General features: G+C 40.5%; 1 protein-coding gene across 1 annotated transcript in view; it reads right to left on the reverse strand.

Annotated features, from left to right (window-relative positions):
- Positions 1-703: 703 nt before the first annotated feature.
- The window catches only part of smchd1 (structural maintenance of chromosomes flexible hinge domain containing 1), a 32,554-nt gene continuing 8,153 nt past the window's right edge, over positions 704-25,104 (reverse strand). The window contains exons 11-48 of the mRNA XM_036521197.1: positions 24,920-25,037; positions 24,653-24,836; positions 24,033-24,230; positions 23,735-23,848; positions 22,978-23,084; positions 22,302-22,384; positions 21,785-21,898; positions 21,232-21,309; positions 20,902-21,021; positions 20,435-20,579; positions 19,602-19,701; positions 19,083-19,155; positions 17,590-17,729; positions 15,624-15,758; positions 15,115-15,342; positions 14,714-14,862; positions 14,290-14,378; positions 13,929-14,047; positions 13,349-13,510; positions 12,900-13,028; positions 11,939-12,018; positions 11,577-11,734; positions 10,829-10,944; positions 10,465-10,526; positions 9,199-9,286; positions 8,771-8,902; positions 8,300-8,452; positions 8,068-8,200; positions 7,769-7,888; positions 7,493-7,578; positions 7,178-7,300; positions 5,420-5,601; positions 4,893-5,002; positions 4,355-4,425; positions 3,291-3,465; positions 1,431-1,589; positions 997-1,111; positions 704-802 (exon numbers count right to left, since the gene is read on the reverse strand). Coding sequence (XP_036377090.1) covers positions 751-802; positions 997-1,111; positions 1,431-1,589; positions 3,291-3,465; positions 4,355-4,425; positions 4,893-5,002; positions 5,420-5,601; positions 7,178-7,300; positions 7,493-7,578; positions 7,769-7,888; positions 8,068-8,200; positions 8,300-8,452; positions 8,771-8,902; positions 9,199-9,286; positions 10,465-10,526; positions 10,829-10,944; positions 11,577-11,734; positions 11,939-12,018; positions 12,900-13,028; positions 13,349-13,510; positions 13,929-14,047; positions 14,290-14,378; positions 14,714-14,862; positions 15,115-15,342; positions 15,624-15,758; positions 17,590-17,729; positions 19,083-19,155; positions 19,602-19,701; positions 20,435-20,579; positions 20,902-21,021; positions 21,232-21,309; positions 21,785-21,898; positions 22,302-22,384; positions 22,978-23,084; positions 23,735-23,848; positions 24,033-24,230; positions 24,653-24,836; positions 24,920-25,037 — 4,700 coding nt within the window. The 3' untranslated portion in view covers positions 704-750. The remainder of the gene's footprint in view (positions 803-996; positions 1,112-1,430; positions 1,590-3,290; positions 3,466-4,354; positions 4,426-4,892; positions 5,003-5,419; positions 5,602-7,177; positions 7,301-7,492; positions 7,579-7,768; positions 7,889-8,067; positions 8,201-8,299; positions 8,453-8,770; positions 8,903-9,198; positions 9,287-10,464; positions 10,527-10,828; positions 10,945-11,576; positions 11,735-11,938; positions 12,019-12,899; positions 13,029-13,348; positions 13,511-13,928; positions 14,048-14,289; positions 14,379-14,713; positions 14,863-15,114; positions 15,343-15,623; positions 15,759-17,589; positions 17,730-19,082; positions 19,156-19,601; positions 19,702-20,434; positions 20,580-20,901; positions 21,022-21,231; positions 21,310-21,784; positions 21,899-22,301; positions 22,385-22,977; positions 23,085-23,734; positions 23,849-24,032; positions 24,231-24,652; positions 24,837-24,919; positions 25,038-25,104) is intronic.

The following is a 25,104-nucleotide window of genomic DNA, read 5'->3' on the forward strand; positions in this document are numbered from 1 at the left end:
CGTAGAAACAATTCCTATAAACCAAGCTGAAGGCCATATGGGGTCCTGTGTTCTGCACATATGATATAGATTTACGCTGGAGGAAGATTAAATGAATTAAAAAAAAAAAAAACAAATTTGGAACTCTACCAAGTGACTATGGCTTAAGTACACCAGATGTAATCTGTTTTAATATTATGCTATCCCTGGAGCATGTGAATACTAGCTCACACAGAAAGAACATCCCTGGCAAGTCAAAATATCAGACAAGTTTATTTATTAAGATGTGATCATTCAAATAAAGTTTGACAAAATAAACCTTTCTGCAGTGGACACAACTGCTGTATTCCTTGATTGGATTTCCCTCATGTTTAATTCAGCAGTCCTGCTTGTCACCAGTGAAGCTCCTTTGACTCCCACTGGGATTGGCGGTGGCTTAAAACACAATGGCTTAAAAAGAAAGATCTTGTAGCTTCATGTTGTTTGAAAGAATTCTCCTGTTAAAGGAACTGAGGAGGTTAAAAATAATTTCACTGACTCAAGAGATAAAAGCCTCAAAAAGATTTTAATTGAGGATGGTACAAAAATTTCCAGAAAACGCTCCTTCTTGTAAACAAAACAGAGAATGACAGACAAACTAAACAAAGACCCTTTTTTTGCTTTTTTTTAATATATACAAAGTAAAAAATTAAAACCGAATGACAAAAAATGTTGAGGTCTTCAGATAGCAGGAACACAGAAGAAGAAAAAACAAAGTTCATGCAGGTGCTATCAAGACACCCGTTTCCTTGTCATTCTTCCAGGAGATGCTATGTCATCCATGCTGGAAAACAGAAGAAGGAAGAAGTGGTTTTTAATCTGTACCATATGAAATAGGTATGCCACTGCCACCAATGACATTTCACTGCTTTAGGATGCCATATCCAATTCCTTGAAAGATATATTATATATTATATATAAAATGTGTCTGTATATCAAAAAACCTTATGAGCTTTATGTAAGGTTTGAGGCACGTACGGAGGAGCCTTGTCCCCCCGACGTGTTCTTTTTGAGGCTATTTCAGAATGTTCCCCAGACTCCTGCATCACACGCTTCATTCCAGAATGATCCCTCCTACTGGTTGGAGTCATACCTAAATTTAAAATAGAAGAAAAAAAAAACAAAAACAAAACAACGTATTTTCAAAAGAGACTACTTGACACAGTAAAAAATGAAACAGGAATTGTATTCATGAACAGCTGAAACAGGGGAAAAAACGATGAATTCATTGTGCACTGTGTATTGTTTATTGGGAGAAAAATAAACATTCCCACTCTCCCACTGTCTGACCATTCCCACCCCTTTCAAATTCTGGCTAATTGCTGACATATTCTTTTAATACACACTACTGCACCTGATTAAATCACAAACACATCAGTTAAAACCTTGACCGAGAGGGGCTGAAGTCCTACCGAGTTTGAGCTCTATGTCTTTGAGCTGGTCCTCCTGTTCCTTCATCTCCTTCTCCTTTTGAACCATATCTGGAGACTTCATGTATTGCATGTGAATCTCGTAGTCTTCCTTCACTTGTCTGTACTTCATCTTGGCAATGCAATACTGCTGAAGGAGCTCTGTAGCAAACAGCATGGATAAAGGCATTAGAAACAGAGGCCAATTAATTGTGAAGTAAAATCCTACAAAGCATAAACAAAATAAAATTGTGTACAATGCTGAAAGCCAAGTGACACTAAACAGACCATGGCATACACTGGTTGATAAATCTCAGATATTAATTTCAAATATACAGAATTTACTCTGGAAAGACTGTACTGGAAAAGACATGTATGTTGAAAGCAGTGAGCCACAGAGCCTTTGTGGGGCAGAGATAGTTTGCTAGATGTGTGGACTGTAAAAAGCTAGCTAAGCGGGTTCTGCATCAGCTGCCTCAGTTTTGCTGCTGTCAGTGCTGTCATGCCATTCTTAATCTATGAAACAGGGCTGCGCCAAAGAGCAGACAGCGTATTCAGTGACACTGTCTCCTAAATCCTTAGGCTGAGGATATTTACTCAGACTTGTCTTGACCCCTCCCTCTGCTAAACTGCAAGTACAACTAAGTACAACAGTGCACTCTGCTTGTAGGAATCACATCTGTCCAGGATGACTTCATTTCTTCAAACTTGATTCTTAAAAGAAACGTTTCAAGTGAAGTCGTAAAATAGACACCGTTTTAAATATTTTCTTTTACTTGAGAAATGTCCATACTTAAGTTATTCAAACACAGGACAAAACATATTGTTCCGTTTTCAGCATTTTCATATAATCCCTTATTAAATAAAACAAAAAGAAGGACTTTCGCTAATTATACAAATGAGTGATGTGAATTCCAGGCACTGTTCAAGCTACAGTGCTATATTCCAGTTAATGCCTTTAATTAAATTAAAACATAAAATCATAGTTGGACTCAGGTGAATTATTTGGGTGTTTCCACTTTTAACTGGTGTTGTGGTGTCTTGCCTGTTCACATTCAATTTCATGATATGATGTCTCCTTAGGTCCTCATGGAATCTTAAACAGTGTAGGCTGTGGAATGCCAAAATTCTCAGCTGCATTTCCTTCATTGGTCTTGAGACTATCGTAAAAAAAATTTTTTCCCTCTTTAGAATTAATCTTTCTATTTCCGGTCATGTTGACTGGCGTCCAGGCACTTGGCCAAGTTGCACATTATTTTTCTAAAAATATTTTAGCTGCCAGATACACTGATTAATACAAATTCTTACCCAATCCCGTATTAGATGACATAAGTAAACCCAAGCAGAAGCGGAACATTTGATTCTTACACATTTTTAAACTGCGTTAGTATATCAGCGATTCTGTCCAAATGTTTTTAATCACTATACGTGGATGTGCTTACATCAGTATTTCTTATAAGTGGAGTGGGAATTTGTGCCCATTCATTCTGTAGAGCATTTATGAGGTCAGGCACTGATGTTGGATGAGAAGGCCTGGCTCGCAATCTCCATTCCAGTTCATCCCAAAGGTGCTCGATGGGGTTGAGGTCAGGGCTCTGTGCGGGCCAGTCAAGTTCTTCCACATCGAACTCATCAAACCACGTCTTTATAGTCCTTGCTTTGTGCACTGGGGCACAGTCATGTTGGAAGAGAAAAGGGCCTTCCCCAAACTGTTGCCACAAAGTTGGAAGCATAGCATTGTCCAAAGTGTCTTGGTATGCTGAAGCATTGAGATTGCCCTTCACTGGAGATAAGGGGCCTAGCCCAAACCCTGAAAAACAGGTGTGGCCAAATACTTTTGTCCATATATATATATATACTCACCGATTTGCGTGCAGAGTGTGTAATACTGTTTTGGAAGGGGTGCTCCAAACACTTGCCCTCGTAGTTTTTCAATGGACGGAGCCTTGTTCTGCAAGCCGCCAAACTTCCCGTTACTGCGTATTCGCTCGCCTTGTCTCGTCAGCAGAGTAGGGCACTGCATTTTATTTTGGACAACCTACAAAATAAGTTTCACATGCGGAAAGAATGAATAAACTGATACAAGTCATAGTTTGGTGGTGTTGCTGAAGAGGCAAAACCATACTGACAATATCGCCATATTGTCTGTATTTGGCCTTTATGTATGATTGCTAACAGACAGTAGGGTAAGATGACATTTCTTCAACGTAACATTTCTAACTTTGCTTTGGTGTAGTTCATTAACACACTGAAACAGCCAGTACATAAATTTACAGAGTCAACATGTATAGCCAATCACATTGTGAAGAGTGATCACTCCATAGTGAAGAAACCAAATACTTCATTCCCATAGCTGATACACAATAGAGGATTTTTTTTTCTGTACCTGCATGCAAAATTAATTATAAAAATCAAACTACCCAGCAGGCAGATTTCAAAAACACAAAAATGGTTAATGTTAAATTATGAATGTAAATTTTGATTTGACAAACTTCCATACCTATGAGTCTATGGCTGATTTTCAATTAATATTTAATCCTTCTCTACATATTGTGGCTAGGGCCATTAATAGCTAAACAGTGTGGTCAACCCTCAACTCATCTTATTATAGCAAACCTTGCAAAGACACATTGAAAGCTTGTTGGCTGGTGACCAAGGTATCAAGATGACCATGATAGTTATGCATCTGAAAAATGTTTTGCCAACTGATTTACAAAAACAACAGAAAAGAAAAGACATTTCACTGATTAAAACAGCTGGGTGATTCACAATGAAAATCCCTGAGGTTCTGAGTGTCTAGTTTTAGATGGAACCACAATACTGAAGTGATGTACAATGAAAGGGGCCCTTTGTGCTAAATGTATCGCAGACACTGCACATTCTTCAGATGAGAGTTTAATAAAGGACCAAAAAAATGTGCCACTCACCCCCTTCCGATAGTGGTTAGCTGAATCCAGGTCGTCAATCAAAATGGTATCTCCCAGAAGATTTCCAAATACTAAAAGGAATGCCAAGAAGCATACAGCCATTAAAGAATAAAGGAACTACATAGAGCACCAGAATGCTGTATGGACCCTTAGCCTGGAATTAGCGAAAGCTGACCCTTTCATTATAAAGGAGAGGACAAAACAGAAAAAGAATGTGACACGAACAAGAATACTTATGCTCAAAACAATAGAATACCATGTAAATTTTCAAGGACACAAATGACAACAGCAATGGCTCCAGAGTACTAGTAGAGCCCTCATGGGAATCAGCTCATTACTGACCTTGGAGAGACACAAAGAATCTCATCTGGAACCATTTACTCTAAAGCCCTACCACACAGCCAAAAAGAGGCTCCACAACCACCACAACAGCAAACAGACAAGAGGATATGGGCCCAAAGTAGTTAGTAGATTTAGGCTAAAGTCAAATGACTAAAACTCATTTCTGAAGTAAACATGATTTGTGATGTGAACTCACCAATCTGACAGCGCTCTGCGTGATTCGGGAAAATCAGGAGATCACGAACAAACACAGGATTTCCAACAGGTGGAAAGGTGCTCAATCCATTCCTTATATGAGGCAGGGGCCTATCGGATGAAAGGAAACTCGCATGCCTTAGGACAATGCCATCAGTACCAAACAGGTACCACTGTTGAGCAAGTACAACCTCTGACAACAGAGCCTGAACTGATCACACAAATAGAAAAGTGGACCATAATGGTGTTTGAGTCAGTACTACACATATCTAGATTGAGCTGCAGGTTCTGAATGCTGTGACACACGACAAATGACTGCAGCACAACACTGAAGCAGGTCATAGCATCTCACAAAGAGAGGTTTTCCCTCGCCATGGGCACGTAATTATTGTTTTCTCATGGTGAGATATTAAAACCAGCCAATCGAATCAAGCCAAGATTGCATCACAATTAAAAAAATATGATGATGATCTTCTGTGACCAGAGAAGCAGTCCCAATACGACGTCAACCCAAACTTCATCACGTACCTGTTGGTGCTCCTCCAGAAGATAGTCTCCAAGGGCATCACCTGCTGTCTGCCCTGGGTGTCGTTATAGATTTGTCGAGCTGCTTCCGTTGTCACGGTTACCACACAGTCCATATCACCGGACAGGTGCCAGGAGATGACCCTCGCCGCATCGTTATCCTCGACCTGCGCTAGGTGAGCGACCTGAACAGAGAAGGCATTTACGTTAACAAGCAGAAGGACAAACCTAACTACCAGTATGAACAGTGAGGCTGGGGCAGAAGTGTGGAGTACTGGCAAGGGAAATGGGCTTCTAACCACATGGTACCAAGCTGAAATTCCCAGTGGGACACTGCCGTTGTACCCTTGAGCGAGCTACTTAACCTGAATTGCTTCAGCTGGGATCCAGCTGTATAAATGAAAAGCATACAAAAATGTCAGCTATGCCAGTCACCCTACATGGAGACATCTGCAAAGTATACAATAACAACAACAAAATAAAGGAGGAACGAGGGCCATCAATAAGCGTCTGTGGGAAAACACTGCAATACAGTAACACTGTATGAAGGGTTATAGTGGTAGCGCATGTTATATGACTGTTAGCATTCCTCTTGTTTCTAAAACACCAATGCTAAATGACTTTAATAGCTGTGCACCATTTTTTAGGTTGTGCTGAATGAAAATAAAAATAACCCAGAGAGTCTCCTGATCTGCATTTCCTAAACAGTTCTTGGTCTCCCTTTGGCCCTTTCTCTTTTTTAGTTGCTTGTAATCAATCTTCTGTCCAAGCCAGGGGGGGGGGGGGCAGGCATGTAAGTCTCCAGGTCACTTAAAGCAGATTATTTTCTATTCAAGACCGAAACACAGCTCATATGGTAGCATTTAAAAGAAACAAGAAACAAACACTTTGGCTAATTTCAACAAGATGCACACTGCCGATCAGTTCATAACTACTCTGACTTCTTAAACCATGCAGAGTCACAGTTCCTGGTTTACTTATATTTCCATTTTATAGAGTGGCAACAACTCCAGATTCTGTTTGCAGAACATGCTGGATTAATTAAACAGCTTAACATTGATTATAAATCACATACAGTAACTACAGTCAACTACGCTGCTTCAACGTGTTGTTAAAAGCCAGCAAAAAACAGATTTTTTCCCCTCTGTGATTTGTGAGAAAGTCCACATTTGATTCATTTTTCCATCCGTGCCCTTTTCCCTCCTTGTAGAGAACGACACCCTGAAGCCCCAAAGACGAGGCACGGAGCAAGATGGGGCCGCTGTCACGGAATGATCTGTGACCCGCTGAGGGAAACAGATGTTGCACAACTGAGAAGTGGCTGCTGTTCCTTGACCTTGGGGTTGCCATTCTGAATATGTATTATGAGCCTTTATGAGCCTTTGGCTCGGGACACCCTCCTCGGGTCAGGCTGACGTCTAGTGTGCGGCCTAAGCTGTAATCTAAATGACTGATTTGTGGTGCGGGTGTGGACATTAATCAAAATAACATGTCATGTTGTTACTCCCCCTGTGCAATTATGTCCTGAAGAGACAACACAATGATGGCCCAGGACAGCTTTGTCAAACCTGAGACTGAGGAGGAGCAAGAATTTCCCATCTTACGCTGTCAAACACCCGTAGATGCAATACGCCTGCCTCTCATTTCTGGTGCAGACAATTAACTTTTGCCATTTGTCTTCTTGTCTTGGGAGTCTGAGCTATCCATATTCATAGCCTAAGCATGATCTGAGAGAGATAAGGCACACTATGCTGGAATTACCTTTCCAAGGACATCTGGGTTGCCCTTGAAAACATCGGGGATGGTGCACGTCCTTCGAGGCTGTTGCGAAATTCTCTCCTGTTCAGCCATCTTCTCTTTGATGAGGGCTTCAACTGATTCCATCTACAACAGAAAAAAATTGTTTCAAATATGCAACTGCCATAAATATGATAGGCTGTGATGTGTCATCCATGAAAATAGTCAAAACAAGCATCAAAGACCACAACTAATGCAGCTACCAATTTAACTGCATATGCAAGATGCTTTATTTCAGATGTATGAAACTACAAGGAAAAAATGTCATGAAATACTCACAGTTCCAAGCCCTGTGATATTTATCTGAATTTTCCTGATTTCAGATTTCAGAAGCACCTCCCTGTTGACTGCATCTTGAAGCTGACCTGGATGAGAGAAAATGATAAAAATGGCACTGAACTAGCAACCTGGGCTATACACACACACACATACAGTGTGTGTGTATATATATACATATATAAATATATACATACACAGACACACACACACACGCACACATATACATACATTATATTATATATATACACACATTCCCTGTTCCCAATTTAAAGCTACCTTTTAACTCTGAGATCAGTTGATTGTTTGTGTCAAACAAACTTCTGTAAGCAACAATAGATAAAGACAGCCGGTCCTTTTCTTTAGTCAAAGTGGCCATTTGCTGCTGATTCTTGGAATCTGTGGGTCAGAAAGCGATTAAGACAAATTATAACATGGTAATAGCAGACAGACCACGGCGATCACCTCCTCTGCTAATATTATTATTGGGCACGCACAAGAAACAATAATCTCACTTAAATACCCACTTATGAGATAATCTTTTCCCTTGACTCATGCTAAATGATTCCATTGCTCACCATTGTAAAACATGAAGGGAAGCTCAAACGGTCGCAAAGCTTTCCCTTGCTTGAAACCAGGGACAATTGGTTTGAAGTGCAAGATATACTCTGTTCCGTCGGTGCCTGGGCAGTTTTCCATGATTGCAAGATTCTGGAGAAGAGGTAAGAGAAAAGCAAAAGATTAACGCACCTATCTGCACACATTTAAGACTAAGGATTCTGGTGAGGTGGAGGACAGGGAGTCACTAACCGTGATCAAAGCCACGCCCTTAGAGAGGGTGAACTGCATGGTTTTGGTCTTCCCCTGAAAGAGTGGAAGCTCCTTCTGGCTGCTGTTGGAGCTCTTGATGGAGACCACCACCTTCCCATTCATGTCCGTGCCAGCTGGGTTGTCATACTCATCCTGCAGGGATTGTCAATCTGTAATGCTGCTTGACTACATATACTCAAGAGCAAATATATTCAGTTAAAGGGTAATCATTTTGTTTAGTACAAGTACATTAAAGACTTTTATCAAGGGACAATGTCAAAGATTCGAGAAGCTTCAGAGATTTAAAGATTATTCAATGGTGCTGGGGGGATCAGATGGGGTAATGTGGTTTGCTGTGATGATCACATACACCAGCACACTGGTGTCAGCTGTGGTATTTTGCACAAACAGTGGATGAAAGCCCAAAACAATGTTGAGATAGGATGTATACCAGAGAACGGATCTGCTTACCATTATCATAAGAGGCAAGCTCCGTATCAGGAACCGACTCTCGATGGCGTTGATATTGGAAACAACTGGGGTTGCTGGCTGGATATCTGGCATCAATTTCACTGGATCGTTTGGCACCACATTTATAATATACTGAGAGCAAAGGAGTATAAGGGTCACTACATACTCTAACCAAGGAACAGAGCAAATAAGCTACTACTTCTGTATTTGTTTGAATATACAAAATGTCACAAAACCCATGGCTAGTAAATGGATTGCCACAGATAATACGTTTATGTTCAAGACAGGTGTATTCATTACTGCACATGCAGTTAACCAATGGAAATAGTACGGTATGAAAAATGCTAAGCAAGAGCAGAATATCTCTTTTGGCCAATCAACAGCATAAGGCTATTTCAGACAAAAAACAGGTTCTAAGGGAAACAAACCTGATTGCTCCATAGACATTGATTTTTCTCCACACAAAATACGAACTGAATTGTGTACTTTCCAACACGATCTGGGATTATTTTGTCTCTGATTGGTGAAGAAACAGAGAAAAAGAAAACCATGCAATTAATTGATAAAAATAATAATAAACAATCCTCTAAAATGAATGCATGTTTTTAGGATAAAACATCCATGCTCATAAGTACAGCAGTTAATATCAAAAGTACATATATAGACAGCTATGTGAACTGCTTGAACAAGATGCACTGTGCAGCATGTATCATGATGCCCTTCAGACTGTAAATAAGGCAGATATTAACCAGTCCTTCATGGATAGGTAGCCACCCATCTGCAAAACAGGAGGTAGGACTTTTGGAAATTTAGAAAAAAATATACAGGCATCCAATTAGTGTATTACGGAAGCAGTAAATAGGTCACCTACACATGTCCTTGCACTGAGATGGTAGACAAATTAAATAGTCAACTATTCTTAAAAAGTTGACTAAGAAAGTGTACAGGTAAGGGCATCAGAAAAGGAAAAAAAAATATATTGAGATCCCCTATAACATTACAGTTTGACCTTTTAGCAAGTTTAACAAGTTCTGGAGGACAGTGAGAAGAGGATCTGTGTGAAGTTTCACCAAAGGCCATAGATAATTGGTTGAGGTAAACTCTCTTAGTTGGTTTGTGATTTCTGGTTTCTGTGACCTTGCCCTTTGACCTGGTGACCTGAAATTTGATAGGGTTTGGGGGTACAGGGTAGCCAGTGTTTCTAACAAGTCCCCCCACCATCCACCTATAGTAGTGTATATTAAACACTAAGAAAACATGTCTGATCAATAATTATGGTAAGGACGGACACATAGCAGGAAACCCAAAATCATAATGTTCATTTTCATTTCATAAGCAAGGGCTTCAAAGAGGTAAGCTAAGGCATGCAGAAATGTTGGTGTATCAACTGAAATATACAGTTGATGACTGAAAATGGAATCTGAGAGCAAATATTTGATTGGTAAGGGGAAAAATAAAAGGCAGGAGGGCAGTTAGGAGAACTGTAAAAGACTGGGATGCTTTTCTCTCATCACGTTTCCGTCAGTCATGATTTACGACCTCCTCAGCCAGGGAACTGCATGAAAGCATGGTTTTCCTGTGTGGGAAGGCTTCCCCCCCTTGGAGGAACTACATAAATGAGGGGTGTGGGGGAATGCTGCATACAAGCCAAACTGGCAGCCACAGTGCTAAGTAGCTCTGGCCCGAAAATGCACCTGAAGTAAAAACAGTCGACCTTCTCTGTGTCCTTGGGTTTACTGCACTTGAGTGTTGAAGCCTAAAAATAACAAAGAAAAAGAACAATGACACAGAAAGAAAAATCCAGATTTTCCAGAGGTACAGAAAAGAGATGCACTTCTGATTTTATTGTCGACACTTTAAAACCATATTAAACGCAATAAGCTACGGCACTCCAAAATGGATAAACACTAGAGATGCTCAAATGTCTTCTGTGCATTTGGCCAAAGAGCCAAAGCAGATTTTACACATCCCCAGAACCATTTCCCTCTTTCCCAACCTGGCAACCCTGAAAAGTACATCAGCATTTCTCCATGAATCATCCCCCTGAAGGGTACTCACACCCGGTGGCGGCCTGGGCCCAAATGACTCGCCCTTCCACATGAGCATTGATATGGAGGCTGGGCTTAGATTCTTTACCGCACCACCATCTTCCGACTCCACCATCACGGAAAACACTGGACGTTTCATCCAATAAATGCATGTTAGAAAACTATTAGATTTGCATCCATTTACAGCATTAAACATTACAGCATTACTTACAGTCTGAGTCAAAAGTCTGGAGACACCCCATTAAGCTAATGGGAAACATGCATTCAAAGACATTTTGATCTGAAGACTTAAATGCTTGAAATTTGTTTCTTAGACAAATATAAATACTGAAGCTGATGCCTATGTATGAATTTCTTTCCCAAAAATGTACTAAAAATGTATATATTAGATTCTTCAAAGAAAAAGATTTAATTTGATAAGTTTTGATTTGTTTAACACTTCTTTGGTCACCACGTAATTCCATTTGTGTTATTTCATAGTTGTGATGTCTTTATTATTATTCTAAAATTTAGAAATAGTAAAAAATAAAGAAAAACCCTTCCATGAGTAGGTGTGTCCAAACTTTTAACTGGTACTGCATTCAAAACAGAAATTACAATCAATTCCTTATCACAGGTTCTAGCCATTACAAATAAGAAGAAACGGTACATTCAGAATGAAGTTCACACTCTTCAAATAACATAAGTAGGGAAATGTGGGCTGCAAGTACATGTTTACCAAGGCAATGATGTTAACAGAATCTGAAAGTGAGACACACCTGTTAAGAAACCTCCGGCAGGGAATGCTGCATCTGCATTGTAGCTTACCACAAGTTTGACAGGTTTGTTAGGATCTGGGAGTACTTTTAGTTTCACCACAGGTCCCGGGATGGATTGCTTATTTAATGAGCCTTTAAACTCCAGGCCGTACTCTCCCCTACAACATAAAGTGAGGATTATTATGAAAAATACTGTCAATACATCAACTGATATTGGGAAAACTGTCAGCATTCAACTGTCATGCTTCTATTTAAAATATTATACTGTTCTGTTAAAAAAGGGGATGAATCTGACAGTTTTCAAAAGCCTTAAGTATAACGGGTAGTTCTCATTTTAATATGTTCTGTAGGATGATACTCACTTGGGTGCTGTCACTTGGCACACAGTGAAGCTGGCTCTTCCATCTCTGTCTACTGACTGTGAAGTCGGAGAGGGTTTAATCTGAAAACGTACATACAATGCATATTTATTATCTTAAATAGAAGGAACAACACAAATGTTGTTATTACGTAACACTAGTTACACTGAACAAGTCCGGTTTTACACAGATGTAAGGCCCTTTTTCGGTCTTCACTCATCTCAGACTAAATTAATTACATTTTAAGACAATAGACTTATTACGGCACATGTCTGAGAGGTATTTCTACCCAGTAAAATAGTCTCTGCACTTGTTCTTATGTTATGAACTAATCCTCTAAACTGACAGTTGTTGAGAGTGTAAAATCCAGCAGCTGTGAGAGTTAACTATGTCAATGAAAGATGTAACTTTCTTACTTCAGGGAAACAAGGATACACAGGGAGAATGCAGACTGCTGTGTAGAGTGCAATTATTAATTCATTAAAGAGTACCATATCTAGAAGAAACATCCGCATGCAGTGCAAGTGTTTTACTAACTGCACTAAATCACTAACTCGCTTCCTGTGGAATCTATAGCGATTGCTTAATGCCAATTCACTCACATGCTGTGAACCCATGCAATGTGAACACTCAAGTCATCTGGAGTGCACCCTGGCTGCCACTGAGAAGTGGCATATCAAATTATATGGGCGCATCTGGAGTGCCCATTTAAAAGAAGTCATATAAAATAAACTACAGTTGTCTCCTGATCACTGCATGTGCTCGGACTATTTTGACATAACGCACTTATCCAGAGTATACCCACAGCAGTTGTAAATGAAGTCAGCCAGTTAAAATGGGACCAGCTGCATAGTATGTAATTTGCAATACAATTTCAGGGAGTTCACTGGAGTACTGTTTGGACTTTGCCCTTATTTGTCCAAACAGTTTCTCCATGTTAAATGACTTAAAAACACTGTTCCACCTTTAAGGCGGTTGCTGAGGGCTTTAGAGAGATGATGACTCGTGGATCGGGCGAGGGGTTTTTCCATGCATCACACAGTTGAACAATGAAAGGCTTCTCGAGGTCCTTCCCATTGAAGACCTGCAGAGGCTGTGATCAAACACAAAAGCAATTTATTCACTTCTTCACTCCATATTCTCGGCAAAACAGCCAAAGGTTTGAAATCTCACTTCAGACAAATATTTTTCTTTACATAGATTAGCGTCTGAAGCTGAACTGCGGTACACGGTAAGGGTCAGCGTTTCCTCACGTGAAACATTTCATCGCCAAAACCCAGAACTAAAAACTGCCTGGAGGTGAACACACTAAGGATCAGATGAAGAAAATGACCCACACCTACAAATAATTAATTTTTCTGCTAAGCAAATTTAATGCAATGTAGATTAAAAGAAAAAAAAGGCAAAGGCTACCTCCTCAGGGCCGTCAACAAGCTGGAGCTGCGCTGGCGGTCCAGCAATCACATTTACGCGCACATACTCTGCGAAGTCTCTCCAGGCGAAGCACAGCTCTCTGGATCCTGGCTTGCCAGGATGAAACTTCACCCCTTCCACCATTATCACTTGGATACTTTCCTGAGGTAGTGATGCAGAGAAGTGAACAGAATCAGTGATCTGTTTTGATTACACGAGCAGATGGCTGACACTGATGAAACCATGATTACAATCCACATGATAATTCAACGCTGATGCGTATCCTACAATTACTGTAAGGACAGATCCATCAAAGTGGCGTTCAGTGTTTATTTGAAAATTAATGACAAGCACCAACAATGATATGTGTTGGCGAGTACAGTTAGTAACCCGTACTGGCCACCTTGAATGTCATTCTGGGATGTTCTTGAACATGATGCACTGTGTGAATATGTCTACTATGAGTCTGGGAAACACACGTTACTCCACTGCGTTAAAAAGACTGAAGGAGGCCACTGGTGGGAGCACAGCATGGGGAGAAAGAACTGCAATATGACAGACTCGGTAAACCAGGCTGTACCTGCCATGAGATTTTCAACTGTGATTTATCGAGACCTTCTGCAGACACCCCAAAGGAGTTCACACAAGCCGAAGTCAAGGCCTGGGTTTTATTTCCATACTGGTCCACAACCTCCAAATCTAAAGGGGAAATGGGTTCAGAATTTTAACAAACCCTGTTAACACACTGAAATAAAGCATATTTACCTGTTATGTATCTATATCTATGTATACTTTATATATCAAGTAATTTAAAATTACCGCTGATAATAGCAGCACAATGATAGAATGAAGTGGTAATTAAGACCCATACGCTAGGGTTTTTGAATTGGTTAGTGAGAGAGCTGTGGTAGACAGCGTAATGGGTCTGAGTGCTGACTCACGGATCTGCCCAGGCAACACCTCTCCCATCCTTACAGAGGTCTCACACTTCAGCGTGGCCTTCATGCGTTTCGGCTCGTCTGCACGAGGCCTGGGGGGAAATTTTTTTTTTTAAAACCAGCTTCATGCTGGTCACTCCAGCCATAAGAGGGGGCACCATTACAAACTGCTTGACCATTTCTACTGAATTAATGCAATTCTTAAAGGCACATGACAAATAATAATCCAAACAGACACTCTTTTAGTTTATTCTTTACAAACATGTACCGTTTTGAACTAAAAATACTAAAACCTCCCACACAACAAAATGTAAATTAACTTTTGGACCAAGAAAGCATGACAAATGCTCGTTTCCACACAATGGAGACCGGTAAACAGTATTTTATACAAAAGACAGGTAAAATGGTCTAATGTTCTTCAACTTACGTTATAGTGAAAGAACACTCCACAGACTTGTTTTCATCCTGGAATGAAACTTGATAGAAATGATCATCTTTCACCAAATTGGCAATTTGAACATTGGGTAGTTTTCCTTTTTGTAGATCTTCAATATACAGATCTGCCCTCCAATTCACCTGAAATGTGTCAACATGTACAAAACAGTCATTCAACTTCAACATTCAATTTATAACTTAAACTTTCAGAAACTGTAGTGCTGAGTAGTGGTCCGTTACATTGAATCTGGGGTATAAATATAATCTTTTCCCTGTCGTTATCTTACAATCTGTATTTTCTGTTTAACACTTCCACATGTTTCCATGACTATGACAGATAGCAATTAAATAGCATTAAGGAGCAAGCAAAATTATAAAAGACTCTTTTCCTACCTTGATCTTCTTTGCTAGACTGGCCGTAATGGGCACATTTCGGTTTCCTTCATCAAACAATCGAAAGTGGAGGTGTTCCAGTGTATCTCCAGCAGTCCAGCCGATCTTCTCCTTGTCTTCAAGAACCATGACATTTTCTCCCTCTTGACTGAATATCTCCAACCTGGCCACCCGGCTGCTAGGAGTGATCCTCAAAGTCCTTTCCACCACTTCGATGTTCTTGAGACTCTAAACACGGATGTTGGATGAAGAACACAATTATCCCATGAAGTCTTGAAAACCCTCCGCAATTTTATTAATGTGTTAAGATTAACCACGATTTACATAACAATTGTATTATCCATTCAAGCAGGTTAAATTCAAGGTATTAGCAGGTGAGAGGAAGTCTGTAATTTGGTTTTGGATTGAGGCAGTAATAAGTTTCACTTTAAACAAAACCATCATGTCCAAACTTCAAAATTACAAATTTTAAGTCATTCCATACTGAACATAGCAAAAACATAACTTACCGGGATGTCAAATTTCGCCGTTATGGTCTGTTCTGTCTGGATGTTCTTAATATACAATGGCTTATCCATTAAGGATCCAGTTCCAGTATTGCAGCAGTCCACTGCTTCCACGGGCAGGTTCGATGCGCCCAGCAACTGCAAAAGCAGAAATAGCCGCTCATTATTTGCGAGCTCACAGAACCCAGCCAAAGAGACAGTGCTGAGCATACAGCAGAATAAATGTTTTACTGTGTGCTCATTTTAAAAACAAGCACATCTAGCTGCTTTTGTCTCTGACTGGACAGCCCTGACCTTCCAGACTTTATTCAGCTCAAAGAAAGGGGTAGCGTTAGCAGCTGGATTAGTCTCCAGAGGTGCTCTGAGCCAGTGCAGATATGATTACTGTGAGTGCTTTTGTATTTCACAGGGGAAGGAAAATGCTGGAAACCTTCCAGCCATGCAATCAGATTCCATAAGTGTGGCGACTACCTCGTGGAGAGAGAGAGAGCGCGAGAGAAAGAGAACATGTAAGTCAAGAAGCTGACGTCACTCATGGCCTTTTAACACGGCTGTGTCACTAAAACTATTTCAAAGACCAAATTCAGTACTTTGAGGAGCAATTTCTGGGAGACCCATTTTTTTTTTCTTTGGTAAACTGGCCAACGCACAGATGCTCGGAAGAAAGCAGTGGATCATTTGCTCGTACGGTACTTGTTGAGGGTTTGAGCGGAACTGACATTAGTTGAATGACAAAAAAAAAAAAAAAAAAAAAAACACTCATGGGATATGCTTATGAAACATCAGCTCTGGACGGGAGGTCCGGCTCTTAAATCTAGCATTGCTTCATATTCAGCTTCCAGCTTTATTACAGCCAGACATTTTGCTGGGATGATGAAATCAAGTCACTCTAAAAGACTAATCTCCATGTTTGTGCAGTTGACAAATATTTGCACGCTACTGAAAAGTAAACAAGGAATTACAGACTGTTTATTTCAGACAACAAAGGGCCAAGGCAATTATAACAGCGTTTGTGGGTGTGTGCATTTAAACGCACACACACGCACACGCACACACACACACACACACACACACACACACACACACACAAATACATATAAAATATGAAAACCTTGGCTGTTTTCAAGAGCCATGTTTTCTGAGGCCCTGCTGCTTGTTGGATTTTCTGCAGGGGGCCCCCAGGACAGCAGTGAGTGAGGTCTGAGAGCCAGCCAGCGTGCACACGGCACACGTGCCGGTCTGCTCCCAGCCTGGAGCTGCGCTGCGTAGCGCACTGCTGTGTAGCGCGCTGCTGTGTGAGGGGAGAGCTCAGCTTGCACTCCCCGAGGTGCTGCGTGCCACTGGAACAGCCAGCTTCCAAAAGACTGCCCTGCAAATCTGTCACAGCGCTCATACTCCAATACTTCTGCCGTTCGGCGCTGGAAAATTCTTAATATTTCACACATGACGGGTGTGCCTGTTGCACAGAGAAACGCCCTGCACGAGTTTAAAATACTGCTCTGGCAATCCTAATGACGCTCCCTGCCTCGCCATCATTCTTCTATGACGAGGGCTTGAGGCTTTGATTGAGCTGATGTTTTCCATTAACTGCCGAAAACAACTTGGAAACACATCTACGCCTCCTCCGTTGCTGCTGGGCCAAGTATGACAGCATTCTGGAGGGACGTTTAATATGAGCATGTTACCGTTCAAGCGTTTTCTCTCCCCAAAGTAATTAAATATCTTTATTCACTTTCAGATTGTTTTGAAGTCAGAACTGAAGGAAATTAACAAAATTGAATCGAACATTTTTCATGTGGATATTGTGCATTCTGCCAATCATAAAGTCAATTAGGGCACTATATGCATTCAGAATCGAATTTAATAATCACTGCCTCAACTGAACAAACATCAAGGGACTGCTATATAAATAGCTCTGAGGGTCTGTGCAGCTGCATGTAAATGAATACCCTGTTGTTACTGCGCTTACCCGACACCGTACTATGAGCTTCGGATGAGTTGTAATGTTTCCTGCTTCGTCTTGCACCTCCACTTGGAACATGATGGCCGTTCCATTTTCAACTGATATTTCGCCGGAGTCAGGCTTAACTCTGAGAATATGCGGCTGACCTGAAAAATTGGGGGTGGGGGGAAGGCAATAGGTCTGACAGTTCAAAACGCAACAGATACACAACATAGCTGCTCATGCATTCCACTTAAATCAAGCAGTCTGTAGTCTCGTAGCCTCTACAGGCAGCCCTTCACTCTGCTGAACCATAATAATAATCACACAGACAGCTGGACAGCATCTGGGGGTTCAGTCTTAACTGAAACGGCTGATTTAAAAATCCCCCAACAGCGCCAGCTCCCTGAAAATTCCAAATAAATTTCTTTCCAAATAAATAGGGCCCGCTGGATCACCTTGCTAATTCTGCAAGGACATGGTACATTTCAGGAAAAGTTAGTAGTTATTATTGAATGTACTTTGCTTACATTATAAGAAAATAATAAGTGGTTACTGGAGCTAATGGGCACAAATCTATCAGAGAAAACCTACTAATATACTTCATTAATCTGTATATTATTGATAGAATAATCTGATATCAGCATACAGGTAGCAGAAACAAAGTTTCATTTCTAACAAAGTCCACTACAATCATTTTATGCATCGTCTTTTATCTAAAGCAAAAGGACCCCGTGACTATGTTCCATGCAAAATAAATCTTAACACTAAGACCTTTGTATGTGTACTGTGTGTATGTATGTGTGTGTTTAAGAAAGAGAGACTGTGTGCTCTCTCTCTCTGTATGCGTGTGTGTGTGTGTGTGCGCGCGTTGGTCTGAGACCGTCCGACTGTGTGCTCTCTCTCTCTCTCTGTATGTGTGTGTGTGCATGTGTGTGTGTGCGTTGGTCTGAGACCATCCGACTGTGTGCTCTCTCTCTCTCTCTCTGTATGTGTGTGTGTGCGTGCGTGCGTGCGTGCGTATGTGTGTGCTGGTCTGAGACTGTCCGACTGTGTGCTCTCTCTCTCTCTGTGTGTGTGTGTGTGTGTGTGTGTGTGTGTGTGTGTGTGTGTGTGTGTGTGTGTATGTGTATGTGTATGTGTGTGTGTGTGTGTGCGTGCGTTGGTCTGAGACCGTCCGACTGTGTGCTCTGTTTGTGTGGGGAATGTTTCTTGGAGCGACAGAATGGCCCAAACTGCACACCTGGGAGGAGGTTCAGACGAGCGAGGTCTTAGCACAACACACCGCTGTGCAGGGTCCACCATTCATGTAAATCAACTGCACCCCGCACACAGGGACAGACTAATGCACTGTTCTAAAAATCATCACGGCTTTCCTGGACTCATTCAGTAATTCAACAAAAACCCTCCATCATGATAAATTAATTAGGTCAGAAAACAGCAAATTTGAACCAAACAAAAGATAAGAGTGGAATTATTTAAAGTGGAATAAGTATCTAAAGAATTAACACAGATCTTACCAGGAAGAAGAATTATTTTCAGTGTCTGAGAATTCTGTTTCAGGCCAGGCAAGATAACCTTCACATTATAGGTCTGCCAGAGGGGAAAGAGGCAAAGGTGCACTAAAATACACAATTCAGAAATTCTGAATATTAAAGAATTTATGGAACCCCCCCCACATAAAACCTTGCTTCAAATTTTTCATCTTAATGCACAACAAAAATCAAAAATTCCCTTTAATTAAATGCCATTCTAAAGAACAATTACTGATCAAAAAATCTTGACTTGATATATTTTCATTTTGTTGCAATCACTTTTCCTAGCAGTATTGTTCTTAAAAGCAAATATTATGTATATGAAACAAATTCAATTTAGTTTTTTGCCAAGTCATTTTTAAAATGTAAAATGTGTTTACCTAATGTTGCCATGTCACCGGTATGTTATGAAGAATGAGGGTTAAAAGAAACACACTGACACTTTCACACCAATCATTAAGGTCTGCGATATCTCTGATACCTGACCTTTGAAGTGTGACTGACCTTCCCCTGAAAGCTCTTCACAGGGCCTTTGGCTTTGACACCTTTAATGATAAAAGTGGTTCCTTTTGCTGCAGTGTCCTCATAACTGATGTCTAATGCACTGGAAAAAAAAAAAAAAGATTGCCAGATATATTATTTGATGGGTGAGGAAAAACATGCATTTGCAAATCCTCAAACTGTTAGCGATAACAAATGAGAATATTCAGAAACTGCTCCATCTTCCTAACAACACTTATTTCTGTGAGTCCTACTCTTAACGAGTTGTGACCTTGTCTTGGCTAAAAGCTACCCTGGAAAAAAATAACATGCACAAGATTTTAAAAGCAATCTGTATAGACTACACACCAAACTGATGGAAATAATAGCTATGTTCAAATTTATGACCGTCACAGTCTGGCTTGAGAAAAACAAGTATTTTTCCTTGTTTAACACAGATGACATCTGTAGGGAGAATATACATTCTCCAAGACAGTGTGACAGACAGCCCATATTACAGATGCCTTTGTAAAATATTGCCTTGTGTAGCCTTAATTACATGTATGATGATCATCTCTGTGTTGAATATATGGATATGGATAGGCATCTGTGGAAGTGTGCTTGCATAAGTATGCTTATATGTTTATCTATATTTGTCGTTACTTAGTAAGCAAAGTTGAAAGCCATAAAGCAATCGTATCACATATCAAACATGTATCAAAAATACAGAATATATCAATTCTATATTTATTACTAAATATGAAGCTCTAATAAGACAATCAGCATAAATAATTTAAGGTGCTGTGGAGCTGCACCTACACTGAGACAGTTGGTTGAGGCCCTTGTCTCTTACCCACCTACACTCTAGAACTGGCTTAAGGTCAGGAGGCGGCCGTGCAGGGTTCCCAAATTCGTCAAAAAGCTCCATCGAAATGCTGAACGGCTCGCCCACGTGGAAAGGGGTGCAAATTGCTGCCACCATAAACCTCTCAGGACACCCCTCTGAAGGGGAAGAGGAGGGACATCATTACTGCTCGCATCCATTTGCCTCTTACACTCCTCCTCATGAATATGACTCAAAATCTAATAAATTATTTCAGAGAGAAGGACATTAAAATTCTTTGTCCAGATGGTAAAACGAGCCTTTGGAAGACCTTGTGGTCCCTGTGAAGACCTCAATATCAAATGAAGAACACATAAAATTGACACAACACAAATTCAGACTAAAACTTATGAATTATGAGTCTAAATGCACCAGATGTAGCAGGCCTTTTTAACACATGATAAAGCAGCATAATTGTTTGAAGGTTGTCATAAAATTTACCACGTATGGAGAACTCTAATTTCCAAGATGGCAGCGGCTCTCCAGCACAGACACTGGCATTATTCTCATTCATCACTGTCTGCAGGTGCAGCGTGTATTTTCCCAATTTGTTTAGATTCTCTGTATGGGAGAACAGCAAATCAACCTTAAGCATATGTGTTTATCTGCAAAGCAGGTGTTCCAAAAACTACTATCAAAGACACAAATTGGTAAAATGACAGGAGACGTTCATGTTGTGTGTGTTGGTGTATGTCATGTTATGTGACATGTGACGTGTGATGTTACGTAATGTCACATTATGTTATATTCCCCTAAGAGGAGTAAAGGTACCCATCGTTTTAAACCAATAGGCCCATTTCCCGCCGTGTTGACAGACGTGAGAGTTTGTTTCAACGTCACCAGTAGGGGCTGTGTAAAAACAGACAGAAGAAAGACTTAGATTTATCTTCAGAGAAACACACTAAACCTAAGCCATTGTTTAACACTCCTATAACTTGCTTTGTTAAATCATTTATTCACACTGTTAACGACCCCATAAAGTCCCTGGAGCATACCCACCAATATGCACAGCTAAGTATGTAAAATTGACACAACGTAGAACTGAACTATTATTTCTATCGCTATTTTACAGCATTATTATTACTTTCCTTAACAAGCACATCCCTCTTTGTTATAATTCAAATGGTATTTCCGATTGGACTTTTTTTTTTTGGAAAACAGTCGTCACAAACTTAAAGTATGGTGCAGTAAACCTATTAACAGGCTGGGTAAGAGTAAGTCAAAGTAAACAGAGCCAAGGTCAGATTTCCTCCTATTACTTCCTTATCAGGCTCCTGCTTCCTTATTGCTGGTAGGTCTGTCGTTTCCTACAACACATACTTACAATGCCAAATAACCTTTAATTCAATGAGAAGTTTCTTTGATGCAGTGTGATTGGGTCCTGGCATCCTTGTCATCGATTCCCCTTTCTTGTTTAGGATCTCCACTTGGATTGGACCTTCATGCAAAGGGGGAAAGGTAAAGAATCTTACAGGTTCACACACAGACAAGCACGGTCTCTGATGCAATCAATTTCAGGACAATACAGTGCAGACGCATTCCTTTGTCTCACTAATCATCCTTCCACGTTCCTGCAGGCTAGACTGACATGTGGTAGCGTACTTAGGTTTCACAAGCTAACTTTTAGTTAATTTAGGGTAGGGCTTGAATAGTGTTCAGCTCACACTCACTGGTGTGGCAGTGTTGTTAGCCTGGTCTGACTTCGTTGCTCACTCAACTTGAATGGATACACTTACGTTCTCTTGTGCTGGAAGTCGCTTTGGATAAGAGCGTCTCCTAAGTGCATATAATGTAACGTACACAGGACTGCACTGAAGACAGGTGGTTGGAGCTGCATTTACCAAATGGCGTCCCTGCCTGCCGTGTTTCCATCTGGGCCCACTCATTTCCCTCTGGCCATGTTACCTTCAGCCTGTCTGGAAGCCTGTGGTAGAAGCACAGGAAATAACTAACAGGGCTCACATTCAAATAAGGTTTGTACCATCCATGGCTGCTCAAGGATGTTTAAAAGGTTACATGATTCTGAAGGATTTTCGCTCCACAAGAGACACATTCCCCTGAAACTAGGCTACTTTAGAGGTCGATTTACATGTAGATCTGGATTTTTCTTTCTTGAATGTTTTAAATCTGTGTGGATATACACATTTGACACGCAGTAGACACTTATGTTGAGTGACTTACAATGCCAGGGTACAAAAGTACGTCTAATAAAGTCACGACAACAGCGGACCCCATTTCAGCGTGCGTCAATGCATCACAGAATGCTGTAATCATTTTTGCAGGGGTCTTGGCACTGCATATCACTCACCAGCAACTTTTGTTTGTGACCATACAGTGAAGTATTTTTTTTTTTGATTTGCTGGATTTGCTTTCATTTTTATGGGACACTGGGATATTTCACTCCTTTCCAGGATGGAGGCACTTCCACAGATTTTTCAAGGACCATGGAAATCCTGATTAAGCTGCCCCTCTTAAACATGAAAATCAAATCGAAATGCAGCACAGAAGAAATCTCACTTTGCCAGTTCGTCATCCATGTACTTCCTGATGGCTGCGAGGGTAGCCCCTCTGTCAATCTTTGAGATTGGAATCGTCCGCACCTCATCATAAACTGCCTTAGGCTCCTGCAAAGACAAAGCCCAAACAAGTGTTGAAAAAAATCTAATACCTAGCGTGGAGGTCGAATTATTACACAACAATTATACAGTCCGTTTTTACAAATATTTTCCAACGGTTTCCTACTGTTCCAGACCCAAGCCTAACTAGTGGCACTATTCACAGCAACAGCAGAATAAATCAGGAAAAAAAAATGGGAAACTTGGCACACCATGTGTACACTTTCTAAAATTCAATCAAATCAATTCATGAAAATGAATGGAACTAGCAGTGCATCAAAGCACCAATTAACATGAAAATACTCAATAATAACCAGCATGAGTGAAATTATTATGTTTTAATTTACTTAAAGACATTGACTGTTACGGTATTGTACTTAGCACAGTGCCAAGATTTACCTGGGTGATACACAAATAATTAGCATTAGTCATATTATTTTTATTTTAATAAATAAAGGATTGTATGAGGATGACTTCAAATATATTTTGTTCCATATCTGAAAAATTTAACTATGGACATTTCTCAACTGATTAGAAGAACTCATGTGGAACTCATTCTGGATGAACCGCTTATAAGAATCAAATTGTCTTGGATGGATATGAGTCTTATAAGTGGACTGTGCTGTTTTTTTTTTCCTTTTTGACTAACAGTGTCATACCATGGCAATTTGGACCTGACCTCCAGTTGAATGCACATCTCCATCATGATCACCATAGAGAAGAAACTGGACAATTGTTCCAAATAAAATAGGATGGGTTTTTTGGGATTTCACCTGGGGGGGAAAACAACAAAAACTTAAAATATTAATACCGAATCCATAACACAATATTACAGCAATCTCAGCATTGTAGTAAAGCACTCCAGTGCATTAAAATATGCTGTACCATATTTTCAGTTTTATTTTCAGTTTTGAAACTAAAACTTTTACGTAAGAGGATAAAACACGAGATACTCACATATTGACCGGCTTTGTAGGTTTTTCCATCCCACTCGATGGCGTTAAACCTTGCCCACGGAGACTGCAACTTTTTTGTTGCAACGTCAGTCCTTGTCATGATGCCTTTAAACCCTGAAAACTTCACCTGCTTGTCCCACTTCTCATGACATCCTTTAAGCCACTGTGTGAATTCTTTCTGAATCTTCACTCTTTGTTCCTAAAGCAGAGAGGGGTAAACCAGCAATGTACAGGGCAAGCATGGGAAAAGTTAAATAACTAAAAAAGTAATAAGTATACATGTAATACATTATATTAATCAAAGTAAAATGCACATGTATATGCCTGTGAGTAGAAGAGCAAAATGACCTTTATTTATAACCAGCAAGGTAGGTTGCTTCCTGAAAGGGGAGGAACTTTCAGAAACACCATGACAACAGTGACTGACTTAAAACCTAACCTAACACCTGCCTAACCAAAGCTGATCATTAGCCAGGGGAAAAGGGGCCAGGAGTGTAGCACACCTGGGACAGGCTACCCCAATAATAATATGGCTCAGCGTGCAGTAAAAATAAAGACCATACATGCTTGACTATTCCAGAGAAGTGAAAAGGTGTTAACAGGTGTTGCTCCTTGATGTACCTGCCCATTGACGATCCGTGTGAAGATGGTCTGTTTGCCTCTGAGCTGCAGCTCCAGGTCCATGAAGGTCAGCTTGTTGGTGCTGACCTGGAACTTATCGTTGGTGAACAGAACGCCCGAGATCCTGCTGTAACACTCTGCGGGTACGGGCCCTGACTTTTTGGGCCGAGCGCACCAGTCAAATCTGAAACAATACATTCTGTGAGTCAGAGTACAAGGAACAACTTCTCCACTCAAGCCAATTCTAGCGGCCATGGGGCCTCTTACTCTGCCACAGTTGTGTAAGGTATCAGTCGGCCATTCCAGAAGCACTCGAAAATAGGTCTCTTGCCCCTTCCATCCTGGTTAATAATGACACAGTCCTCATCCTCTTCTTCTGGTGAAACTTATGAAACAAGAAGAAAAAAAAAGAAGTTTATTTATGGCAATCGATGCAGCAACATGAGACCAAA

This window comes from Megalops cyprinoides, chromosome 2 (assembly GCF_013368585.1).
Source record: "Megalops cyprinoides isolate fMegCyp1 chromosome 2, fMegCyp1.pri, whole genome shotgun sequence".
In the NCBI taxonomy this organism is placed as follows: domain Eukaryota; kingdom Metazoa; phylum Chordata; class Actinopteri; order Elopiformes; family Megalopidae; genus Megalops; species Megalops cyprinoides.